Here is a 13,304-nt window from a genome sequence, read left to right on the forward strand (position 1 = left end):
GTGCAAAGAAAAACAAACAAAATGTAAAACGTGTCTTAAAACTTAGTCTGCAGTGTGCAGCACTTCCAACACAATATAAATGCTCATCCATAGATGGTTATTTCGATGTTATTGTGAGCTATCGTGTCTCTTTGTCTTCTTCAGGCTGTCAGGTCATCTCATAGTCAATCTTTCCATCTCCTCCCTCCAGGAGACACCCAGCGCTTGGAGACGGTGTGGCTGTCGGGCATCTGCCAGAACGAGAAGAACGAGGTGATGAGCAGCAAGCTGGACATCGACAACATGGCGGGCGTCTTCTACATGCTGCTCGTGGCCATGGGCCTCAGCCTGCTGGTGTTCGCCTGGGAGCACCTGCTTTACTGGAAACTGCGACACTCGCTCCACAAGTCGCACAAGCTCGACTTCATGTTGGCCATCAGTCGGGTGAGATTCACTAATCACTCGGTTGATTGATTGGTTGTTTTGTCGGGAAGCCGGGTTGCTCTCGGTTTGGTTTGATTGCTGGAAGTGCGGTGGAGAAACCGCTTCACTGATTTTTTTTTTACATTGATTATTTCGTTAAGTGACTGATTGGCTGCCTGTAATTGGATTAGTTGAGTAACAGCTTGGCTGAGTGACTGAAATATTGGCTGGGTGATTATTTTGATTCTGAGTGGCTGCTCGGTTGCTTTTTTTCAGCGTGATATGCTGTTTTTTTTTTTTTATTACATGAAATCTCTTTTATGTGATGATAAATGGGTGCAGATGGATGTGCATTTGCATGTAATTACATGGTATCATTGAAGGGCCTTGTTAAAAATATTAGCTTAAAATGGCGCCGCGTTCTTGTTAAGAATGAGAGGGGAGGGCAGAGAGGGGAGATGAAAGGATAGAAAAGCGGCACCAATTCTGGTGTTTACTCAGCATTTAACTTTGATTACTTAATGTTCGCTTGCAATTAGCCTAAATTAGTACCCAGTGTGTTGATGCCGCTGTTTGGGAATGTGGTTATTGAGGCAAAAAAGCTCTGGCTGAAGTAACAGCCAGGGAAAATGTCTGTGGACTCCAGCCTCTGCGCTCCTCTGCCGTGTAATTACACCATTGTGCCCGGGTCCGGGTTTTATCAGATTAACGGCTAAATGACGATCTGATCATTAATCCGTATGGGGCGGCCCCAAGGGCCAAATTAAATTTGGCTCTTTCAGGATCTTTCAACCAACTGTAAGCAGAGAGCAGTCATGGGATTTGGTTGTGTTTGTCCATGCAGTTAGAGACGGTTTGTTCTGCGGGGGACTGTAGGCGTGTGTGTGTGTGTGTGTGTGTGTGTCCATGATCGTTTATTGGGGCAATCCTCTCAGCTTAAACTGTTTTTCTTTGAGTCTCGGGAGAATGCATAATGAATTTGTGACTAAGTCTTGCCTCGGTGATAAAATGAGATATTAATGAAATCAGGTTTTTTTTTGCCAGTGGAGTTTTTTATTAGTTGGGAGCTGGATCGTCGCTCAGAGGAGCAAAAATTGGTTGAAATTGTCCCCTGAGGGCCGCTCGGTTGACTCAAGGTCATACTAACTATTGATTTAACTACAAATGATTAGGTGATTAATTCTTCTGTCTTGTCTCTTCCTCTTCTTCTTCTTTCTTCAGTCTTTATCTTTTTAACACTTTGTCATTCTCTGTCTTCTCTCAGGGTATTTATAGTTGTTTCAATGGAGTCGAGGAACCTGTGCGTTCATCTGGTTTGGCCAAACCGGACCTGACCTCCAACTACGCTCAAGCAAACATGCTAAAGATGCTTCGCACTGCCAAGGACCTGGTCTCCACTGCCAATGTCGAGACGTCGCTGGACAACGCCACCAAGACCATAGAGCAGTTGAGCCGTCACGGCGGCACCTTGCCTATTCGTGTCCCGCAAGTGGCCACGGAGGCCGTGCCGGGAGGATTTGCTTACGTCACGGAGAATCACTGCTCGATTCCCCAGCGCTCCATCTCTCCACCTCTGACGGCTGTTACCTCTCTGAAGCAGCAGAGGGGTGTGACCAGGCCCACGCCGCTACGCTACACGCTTCCGACGCACTCTTCTTCATGTCTGTATGATCGGCCGCTTCCTGTGTCCAGCCTCAGCACCCCTCACCTGGCCGTGGGCGAGCCACTCCCTCATCAGCACCCGCACCACTACCAGACCACCGGGAGACTCTACGTAGACGCCCATCCTCACTCGCCCTTCATCCCCTACACGGATCTCCAGCTACCCGACATCTACGCCTCTCACCCGATGTCCTCGCCTCAAGCAGGTTTATCCCGACGGAAACGGAGGTCCAAGAGTTTCCAGTGTGACGACAGGGATATGGAGAGGATCAAACACAGGGACCAGGAAAAGAGGGACAAAAGTCCCGTCTCGCTGAGTGAGCTCAAAGCCAATCACCTCCAGGAGAACCACATCTCCGCCCCCAGCGTCGACAGCATCTACCCAGGGGAGGGGATGTGTCCTCGGGTGGAGAACTACAGCTCCTGGCCCCCGGAGGACCTCATGCTCAGAGGGAGACGCAGGAACCGGCGCCCCTCGTTCCTCAAAGCGACGTGGGGCAGCGAGCAGATGCGCCAGCTCGACGAATCGCAGTCATCGCTGTCCAGTCAATCACCGTCCACCGTGCCAGACCTGTTCCCATGCATCATCACGCCGACCACACCTGCGAAGCCCTACAACCCCGCCCACCTTCGAAACAACCTGTGCCTCCCACGGAACCAGGCCTACCTCCACATACGGGAGGACCAGAGGAGGCCCAATGGGCGTAAGGGCCAGAGGCTGCGCTACTCCAACTCCACCCACCTCCCCACTTACGGAGAAGCAGTCCGACACGGGACCGGGTTAGGGCGCGGGATGGTACGCAGAGCCACCAGTTTGCTCAGCAGACAGTACGCCCAGTACCTGAACTCATACCCTGGACTACCCCTCTACCACGGCCCCCTAGACCTGCAGCACCACAGCCAGGCCTCCAGCGGCCACCCGAGCCCAGTGTGTCAGCTGCTGGCTTGTGGTGGTGGGAGATGTGGAAGCCAGCGGGCTCTGCTGTACCAGGACAGCGTGTATGGGGCTTACGGGGTCTATCAGGGATCCCAGACTGGATCGGAGGTCCTGGCAGGTCAGGGAGGACAACCCTCGGGAAGCCCCTGCGTGCTTCGTCCCTGGCGACGGGTGTCAAGTCTGGAGTCTGAGGTTTGACGGATCTCACGAGACGGATACTTTGGATTAACGGAGGACTGTAGAGAGATTAGATTAATGTAAGGGGGAGAAGTTATGACTTGAAGTTTTTGTGGATTTTCTATGTGACTTTTGTGGTAAAGAATAGAAGTTTCGGTCTGGAGATTAAACAGATGTTTAGGACTTATTCGATGTACACTAAAGTAAGATAAGAGGACTGCACTGTTACCAATTTATCCTCGAGAAAGCTGTGGAAAGCCGGCATCGGCAGGTTTTTGCTCACTTGCTACTTTCCTACGACAACGCTTGTGTGTTTCCTCGTGCTTTAATGTGCACTAAGATTTACAACGGTCCACGGTGTCGGCGCATGGTTAAACTATAACCAGAGTTTTCATGCTGTGTGTGTGTGTTGTGTATATTTTTTAATGTGGACGGTTTGGGTGGTTCAAGCCTTGAGTAGATGAACTGTTTACAGACGGGGAGGAGAAATAGGTTGAGGGGAAAAAAGGGAATCGTCTCTTTTAAAAATACAGCCACCAAAAACAAAGCAGCCACTGTAGCAAAGATATGTGAGGGACAGCTGCCGACGTCCACGCGAAGAGTTTAACTCCAAAAAAAACAAGGAAGACGTTCAATATTAAAAACATTTTGACTCCAGACACAGACACAGACGAGCGGCAGTATTTTCTAGGATGAAATAATCATTTTGAGACATCTGTTAATGAATTTCAGGTAACTTCTTTTTAAAAGATGTATAAATGTTTTGGAGCTAAACCCTTCAAGTCTTCATTTAGTGACGAGTCAGCAGAGGGAGCAGAGACTTTTTGTGAAAGCAGTCCATATGAACACAATCTGCAAAAGTGACGAAAGGTATCGGGACAGCACTGACCAGCACTAGGTGTCTTAACCCATGGGTTTTCTTGTTCCTCACTGGGTCTCAGAGCGAGGCCTCAGTACAGCACAACATCACACAGGGCCTCACGATGAATTAATTCTGCATCTAAATACTATATCGATATAGAGAAATTGTGTTATTTGAGGCTGGTTAGTGTCATATTCATGTATTCTACATATGATAGTAATTTATAGTCACTCTTAAAACGTTTTCTAATCACACTTCTGGCACATTTTTTTTCTTTTTTGTAAAGCTGTTGCTGATTTACTGGAATATTTGTTATTATTACTGTATTAACTCTCATCAGTTGGCCTATATTTAAGATTTTCATCACTCTCTCTCTTTTCCACTCTTTTATATTCCCTCATCATCTCTCTTTTCCCCTCTAACTGTTACATGATCAAATTTAAAATGAGGTAATTGAAAGCTATTCTAGTATCTATATTACCTGGCTCCCTCACCCTGTAATTAATCACTTAGACCAATTAAAGAGCCTTTTTGGATGAACGTGCATGCGTGCCTCTTTTTTATCCTCCTGTCCGTAGTCTTAAACATCGATTTTGACTTCATGGGAACTATTGCTGTTTTTCAACCCGCACGCTTGGTCGCGCTGATTTTGCTTTTCCATCACCAGTTTTACTGAGTCGAGCCGAACCTGCGTCTCGCGACTGCATCCAACCCGTGACAAGCACCTTCTGACCCCTAAACTCAATACTGAACTCACGTCTGTGCAGGAAACCTGAGAGAAAGAGGTTTTTAAAAAAGCTCTCAGTACTTTAGTATCTTCTAACTGAGTCTCTTTAGTTTCTCTCGTCCTGTTTGTTCAAACATCTGATGTGTTTTACCGTTTCATCGTGTTCACTTTAGCTGGTTCAGGAGTCGTGTTCAGTGACTGCTGCTGAAAACACAACGTTTCCTGTTACGCTGCTTCACAATAAAAGCTTTTAAATGACTTAATAATGGGGGGCTTTTATTGTGAAGAAGTGAGAGGAAATGAAACGTGTTTGTAGCTGAACTAGCGGAGCCACTTTGTTAGCGCTGGTTCTTCGATAGTACTGCCGGGGATGGGGACAGGTAGTCAAACCGAGTAGCGCCAGGCTGACAGATGTGATGGAAAAACGGCATCTGGCTCGCTGTTCCCTCTTGTTTCCAGTCTTTATGCTAAGCTAAGCATCTCTAGCTGTATTTACCACACCGATATGAAACCAGTATTAATGTTCTCATCTGACTCTCGACATGACAGCGCTTCCCCCACCGTGTTAAACTTTTCTTTTAAGGTGGAAGGGGGGAAAATGGCAGCGATTTGGTCTCCGATCAAAGCCTCCTCCTCTGATCTTGTCGTATGGAGGTCAGTCGTGCTGCAGCATCCTGGAGGAATATCCTTCTGGTGTTCGGGTCACATGTCAGCTGGTGACTGACACAAATACACCAGCAGGAAAAAGAGAGACCGCATTAAGCAGCAACGGTGTTATTCATTTCCCTGTTATCAAACTTCTGAGCGGCTTTCCGTCAGGCCGGGCGAACACCGGCGAGCAAACTCAGACGATGAGCTACTCAAACTCAAGGTGACCCGTCGCCGTCGCATTTACTCTCCCTCCCAGCTTTTGTCATGACGAGATAAGACTCCATTCAGGAGGCCAGATGAGTAATGTCGGAGAGTCCAAACATTGAGCGCTTTTGATTTTTCCATTACTCTGTGCTTTGTTACTGGAGCATCGCCTTAGATTGGACCATAATATTGATTTAATCCTCAGCTCTGCTACGGATCCCGTATTTTTTAGAGTCCAGGGTAATTGGACTTCTTTTCATCCCTGAAGAGCAGAAAAGGGGAGCTCAACATGCCCCGGTGATTATGTAATTAAGGTAAAGCCTGGATTTTAGGCAGGTACGGCTGGATCTGATCTTTATTTGTACAAACATGTGATGGTGTAGGTGGGAGGAGGGAGGGAGCAGTAAGACGGGGCTGTTGTTCATCACGTTAAATGGGTCATCGTTGACATTTCTGCTTTTAGTGTGAAGGAACAAAGACTGAAGAGAGTTCAGTGTTTTTAAAGCTGCTATTTATAGAGCTTCAATTAAATATGACAAATAATTTTCCAAAATAACTTCACTCACTGTACGGTAAGAGTTACAGTCAAAGTCTATTTTAAAACGATAACGCTCAGTGCTCTGCTTTTTTAAACGACTTGTTGAAGTGTGTTAGCGGCGTTGGTCGACGAGTCAGTGAAATAAATGACCCGTCATCACATAGTCAGAGCAGTTAATTAATGAATTAACTGAGTGATGAAGCTTGTTTTTACACTTTTAGGTTTCTGGTTTTTCGCTCTGTCTCGTGAAGAGGCAACGACTTTGACGAGGAGAAATCCTGCAAGAGAAAAAAATCATCATATTTCCTGTTGAATCCACCGTCAGGACCGAGCGTTTACACAGTCGCTCGCCGGCTGAAGTCTAAATTAGGTTGGAAGCTTTTCAAACTGTACATTTCACCCCTCCATTACACACTAACCATCCAGGAGAGTGTGTCCACGTCGCTCCGGGGCTGAAGAGGAAGTCGTTCATCTCAACAGCCATCAGACTGTAAACACCTTCACTTAGAGACCAGCTGAGGCTCTGTCAGACTGTCACATCGGACCGTTTCATGTCTGTAATCCATGTAGACCAGTTAAAGTTAAAGCCAACGCTCGTTCAAACTTCTTATACTTTACTAGAAACTGACCTGAAATCTGTGAGGTTAGAGTTAAAATAGTTTGCAACTAAAGTCCGCCTTTAAAATCAGATTATAGTGTGGGACTGTCACAATATCAGATGTATTGTGTTAAAGTGTGTTAAATTCACCGACTTTGACAAAGCGAGAACAGAAACAAACAGAAATTAATAAGACGCAGTGACTTATTTACACAATATTATCTTATGTTTATTTTAACATATCAAGGTTTAATTTTTTTCAATATCTCAATTATTGTTATTATCATGAATATCGGTAAATTGTGACACCCTTACAGGAGACGAGTCTGTGGTCTCATTCAGCCACATGTTAGCAAAAGCCTCTTTTAAGACACTTAAAGGGGCACTGTGTAGTTAATATTCACAATATTAATGAGGTAATAATATTTATTTTATCTTCTCAGAGGAAAATAAGGTCCCAGAACAGCTAGAAAGGTGGCAGGGTCCGCCACATGTAGACCAAGTAAAACAGTGTTATTCGGTCATGAAGATATTTAGTTTGTTTAGACATAAATAGTCAGTCAATGAAGATCTTTCCCTTCTGATTAAGATTCCTTCCCAAAAACTACAGACTGCTCCTTTAAACACTTTCAAAAAGCCCAGTGACTTCGAGACGAGGGAACCAGAACTACAAAAATGGCGACTGATTTCTGGGTGTTTTTATTTTCTTGTATTTCTGAGGCTGTATAGAAAGAAAACCAGGTCGTTTCATTTCATACTTTGTTTCTAATTTATCTGTTTTTCTTGATTTCTTTAACAACAAACACAACGATCAGAAATCACTGCAGTCACCGGCTGCATGGACGCCTGGACCGATCAGTGTGTGTGTGTGTGTGTGTGTGTGTGTGTGTGGGCTATATGTGTGTAGCGGTTGCATCAGGATTGATGAAGGGCCTGTCGTGCCAAATGATGAAAGATGCGAGTCGTGCATACGAAAACATCAGCACCTGTGACGGGCCGCTGCAGACGTCAACGGACACGTTAACAGCAGAACTCACACTCATAATGTAACACATACAAACACGAACGCAGTCAAATAATCTCTCTCTCTCTCTCTCGTGTACGTCGAAGTATCGCCTCTCAAACTCTGACAAAGATGGAGGAGGACGGAAGGTGAAGAACAATTAGGCGCCGTCGCCAGCGTGGGGGTTTTAGTATTCATGTCAGGAGGACGCGAGAGTCCAGAAGGACCACCGCAGAAGCTGAAACATAATCAGGTTCTTCACTCCTTTCACACATCTGCCATTTAAATACGATTACAACAGGTGGTTCACTAGATTTTAAAGCAAACTGTTGCTGCTTTGTGAGTCTAAACAACAAGTAGCAACCTTGACGGGGTCACCAGAGAGGCCGGAGGAGTCCAGTCCGGTCTCCTCACACCTCCCGCCTGCGAATAAATTGCCTCACGTATCGCGGCAACAGCTCCAGATGCTCTGAGTCACCTTGAGACAAAAAGGCTGGCCTGCCCTCTCTGATAGGTGAGAGGGGAGGGAGGAGGGAGGAGAGCGGGAGATAAGACGACACAGAAAAAATGCGGGAGGGAAATCGAGAGAAGAGAAGAGAAATATTTGTGGGGAGGAGGAGGAGGAGGAGGTTTGAACGAAGATGGCGAGGGCGATGGCCGAGAACAGTCGAGAGGAGATAGAGAGAGAATAAGGGACGGGAGGGGGGAGTGAAAGGGAAAGAGGCCGGCGTGATATGAGAACAGGTGAGTGTCAGAAAAAAGGATTATAATATAACAAACCGCCGGCTGACGATAAAAAGGAAAACCAGGAAAATATTGGGGGAAAATCTGCTACGAGAGCCCGAAAGCGTCTTTGCATCCTGACAGCCTTATTAAAGGATACACCACTCAAAAAACAAAACAAACATCATCATTACTATTTCACTGACATACATGCAGGAACGTGACGTAAAGAAAAAAACAGCCGCTCCGGTTGTTTTGGCGGCCATTATCACGTTAACTAAATCATCAAAGCAGCGCGGCAGCCGGAGCGTGACAGCTGTCTGTGCATATGAGGACACATTTCATTGTGCTACAGTACGCAATTAAACTTTGAATTTGAGAATGTGTTATGTGTGAGTGTGTGTGTCTGTGTGTGTGTAGCAGCTCCTCTCTCATATCTGAGACGATTGGATCTGCCAGCCAGCAGGAACGTTAATTACTTCGCCAATCTTCAGGCTCACTCGCCACAATCGCTCCCATCTCCGGGAAGGAGATTTGAGCTCGGCCGCTCAGGAAGCCCCCCCAGATCCATCCAGGACCGAGCGTCCGATTCGGATCTGTTCTCGAGGAAAGGAGTAAATGGAAATAAGGAAGAACAATACAGACGGAGTCCAGAGCATGGAGAAGTTCTCCCTCTCTCCCTGCTCTTTTTAAAAAAAGATGAATTTTTCGGAAACAGCTGGAACGCTGACGGATAATAAACGCTTTGAAGTGAGTCGTCACTGCCGGCTGCAAAGTTTTCTGGTTGTCGGGGAATTTTTAAGCAGACGTGACATAACGAAACAGATCGTATCTTAATTAACAAACCAATTTTTAAAATAAACTAATTGTTCTATTCCAGTTTTTTTTTTTTTATCATTTAATTCTTCATTTTTCTGCAAACTATGTCAAGAAACTCAAATGCCTGTAGATGTACAGTTATATAACACACTGTCTGAGGAGGAGGAACGCCTGATTTAAAGTTTCTTATCAACATAACGAGGAAACATCGTTAACTGATGTACCAGGTCACAAAAATGTATGAATGAAATATTCACTGCTAACGTATTTCATTTGTTTTCCTCGAGGAAACACCAGCAACACAAAATCTGCTCATTGCAAAACACAGCTTTGTTAAACTCTCCTCAAATTGATCTAAAATATCAACATTCCCATGAAAATTCCTCTTTATTTACCTCTTTTATTGCCTTACACAGTCTTTATGTACATTAAAGTGCACCACGATGATAAAATAATCAAAAGGCATCACAATGAAGAACACAAGGAGCTGAAATCAACGTAACCATCTTTATTTTCCATGTTTTACCATTTCACCTTACGCAATACAGTTTAATGCACATCAGGTTTTTAGGGCGACGATTGTCTTTCAAAACAAATCAAGCACAGAAGATATTTTTAAGGAGACCTTGGCACAATTTCCAGCCGTCTTTGTAGCGACCAAAACATGAATTTTTGGCCAAAACACAATCTTTTCCTCATCCTAACCAAGTTATTGTTGTGGCCTGAGCCTAACCAGAGATAAAACACAACATTGTCTCAACATAACATTGAAAATTGAACCTAAAGAAACGTAGAGTTGCAACATAAAGAATTGCAAAGTGTCAACGTATCAGTGGTTTGCAGAAACGTACATGGCCAACATTCGTTCTGGCCGTCCGGTTGAAGAAACTTCAGTGTGATTTGTCGGCGCTGGCTCGTGGACTTTCATGACTTCCACAGGCAGCTCTTATGTTTGTTACCACAACGTAATCGGAAAAGCAAATTAGCAGCACATGAACGTGATTTCTAGGAGACAGAGTTGAAGAATAACGATAATGCGTTTCGTCGTCACGCACCTCATGTGGCATTTCTCTCAGCTTCACACTGATCAGCCTGATTTTTCATCCCTTCCAAACTGTCAACAATCTCCATTAGACCAGAGGCTCCAATCCTGAGGCGCACCAGTCTCTCAATGAGTTTTTCGGGGAGCAATTTCGGTGTGGCACATCCAGGTCTGGCCTGTGTGTACACAGCCTATACATCATCGGCCCGAGGATGCAGCCGCCGCCAGAAACGCAGGGGGAGCGACGAGTCCTCGCCGCTCGCTGCGCCGCCTCAATCAGCTCGTCGGAGGATCTTGATTTCTGAGTGGAAGAGATGCTGCGGGTCATCAGATGAAAGCCGCAGCTGTGATTAGCGGGTGTCGCCCCGCTGACGTCCTGTGAACAACACTATAAAGCACACACTGTCGCCTCGACTCCTTGTCCTTCCAAGGTGACGGCTCCTGGGGTGTTTTGGCAACGATTACTTCAGCAAATTAACAAAAACCCCACGATGAGCCGCCGACGGCACAGCCAAGGAACCGGGCCACACACACACACACACACACATATGCCATATCGTCACATATCGAGTGCGAACAGACATCCTTCAGTCTGCCAACAAGACACACACTCACACACACACGCTGAGGGCTAGAGAAGCCAAAACCATAGCCGTCTAATTAACCAGTCCCACCCTCCTGACCCGGTAGCCAGGAGCAGCCTTATTATCAGCCACATCTTCACCCGTCTCTGAATCTGTTCCTGCTCTGTTAAAATGAGGTTCAGCCCTCTGCTATCCTGGAGGAGGACCGCCAAATGAGAAGAGAGGGGAGACGGATAGTAGTTAGGGTGTTATTGATGGAGACTGGGTGGTTTTTTCAAAGTTGTTGACCCTTTTTAACACATCAGAGCGTGATGGATCCTCTGCTGGAGATGGGACAGCAGAGTTTTCCACTCGCTCATCTTTCTCCCGCCTCAAACTTTTACGTTATTTCCTTTTTTCTGTCTCACTCGGTGAACTCACTTATTCTGTGTCATGTATATCAGACCGTAATATTACACACCCTCATTAATCACGTCTATTTGGGTTGTTTTAGTCCTAGTCTTAAACGATTTAGCAAACACAGAAGGCATCACACTGAACAGGAGGTTAGACAGTGATTAGAGGGTTTTTTTTCGAGGGATTAAATCTTGTGAGCAAACAAATTCTCTTGTGTAACCACCAAAACAGAAGCAGTCATCCAGAAAATTCCCATAATTGGCTCAACAAAGCACAAACTGCAGCACAAATGAGCAAGACAAAAACTGTTGATGGTTGATGTCTGTATCAGTCTGCCTATCATCCAATGTGTCGCTTCAAACCGACACAGATGAAAGTAGCGTTGATATTGTGCTGCTGTTGTAACAGTGTGTGAGTCAGAGTCGGGAGACACCTGTATCGTACTGTACAAAACATTAACACTGGCGAGGCAGGAAGGTAGAATCAAACAAAACAAAAAGTCGAGCTTTCGTAAAGTAAACTGTAATCTAAAGAACAAAACTGGCAGGCAACGGAAACAGAAGAAGCAGGCGGAGGCCGGGAACTGAACAATAACGACGTACAATAATTCAAAAACTGAACGAAACACGAGGAACAAACAGGAGGAACAGATGAACCGACAGAGTGAGAAAAAACATACGCTCGAATACACAGGAAGTGGAAATTAAAATATGACACAACTAAAGAGGGGAAAGAAGAACCAACTAAACCCAAAACCCAAATCATGATGTTGGTGTTTTATTAACCTTGTTCGTGCCCACTGAAAAAACTTAACCATAAGCTGTTTAAAACATGGACTTTGTCTCCTTGAGGCAAGAAGTCGGAGCGTGATTGACGCTGAGGGAACAATGAAGCCGACAGCTGACAGCTAGCTAAACAGCTAGCCGCTAGAGGTCGCTCACTTTATCGTGCATAACTTAATATAGTTTAAACGAGTGAGTTTTATAAATAAATTCATGCCCGTAAAGTTTTCATTAACAGGAAATTAGCTCTGTGGGGTCTCACTTTTTGGAGCCAGCCTCAAGTGGCCATTCGAAGAATTGCAGTTTTTGCTTGATCTTAACCAACGAGGTGAAAGATCAGAAAACACATTATTGTATTAGCTATAGTTAATATTTCTATACTAACAATGGATCGTTTTATTACATGTTGATTTTAAAGGAGTGGCTCTGATGCTCACTTTTTGGTGAAACTGGTTTGTTGCACAAAAAGCAGCTGTTTTCAGAGAAAGACTCTTAAAATCCACAATTTTCCACCAACCTTGACCCATTTTCCTTCATCTTTCGACCTCAACCACTTTTCCTTCATCCACCAACCTCGACCTATTTTCCTTCATCCACCAACCTCGACTTCCTTTTCCTTCATCCACCAACCTCGACCCATTTTCCTTCATCCACCAACCTCGACCCATTTTCCTTCATCTTTCGACCTCAACCACTTTTCCTTCATCCACCAACCTCAACCACTTTTCCTTCATCCACCAACCTCGACCCATTTTCCGTCATCCACCAACTTCGACCCATTTTCCTTCATCCACCGACCTCGACCCATTTTCCTTCATCCACCGACCTCGACCCATTTTCCGTCATCCTTCGACCTCAACCACTTTTTCCTTCATCCACCAACCTCGACCCATTTTCCGTCATCCACCAACTTCGACCCATTTTCCTTCATCCACCGACCTCGACCCATTTTCCTTCATCCATTGACCTCGACCCCCTTTTCCCTCATCCACCAACCTCGACCCACTCTTCATTCATCCACCGACCTCGACCCATTTTCCTTCATCCACTAACCCCGACCCCCTTTTCCCTCATCCACCGACCTCGACCAACTCTTCCTTCATCCACTGACCTCGACCCCCTTTTCCCTCATCCACTGACATGATAACACATCCGTCTTGCTGTTACAGTTTTGTTCAGTTATTGCAGGTCTAAATA

The 13,304-nt window shown here is 45.5% G+C and overlaps 1 protein-coding gene across 2 annotated transcripts in view; it reads left to right on the forward strand.

The window, feature by feature from the left end:
• LOC311250415 (glutamate receptor ionotropic, NMDA 2C-like) overlaps positions 1-4,580 on the forward strand; it is a 48,053-nt gene extending 43,473 nt beyond the window's left edge. For both annotated transcript variants that reach the window (XM_084342085.1, XM_084342086.1), the window contains 2 exons: positions 191-423; positions 1,667-4,580. In XM_084342085.1, coding sequence (XP_084198211.1) covers positions 191-423; positions 1,667-3,199 — 1,766 coding nt within the window. In that variant the 3' untranslated portion in view covers positions 3,200-4,580. The remainder of the gene's footprint in view (positions 1-190; positions 424-1,666) is intronic.
• Positions 4,581-13,304: the final 8,724 nt, after the last annotated feature.

Source organism: Pagrus pagrus (assembly GCF_965226575.1).
Source record: "Pagrus pagrus genome assembly, chromosome: 21".
NCBI lineage: Eukaryota > Metazoa > Chordata > Actinopteri > Spariformes > Sparidae > Pagrus > Pagrus pagrus.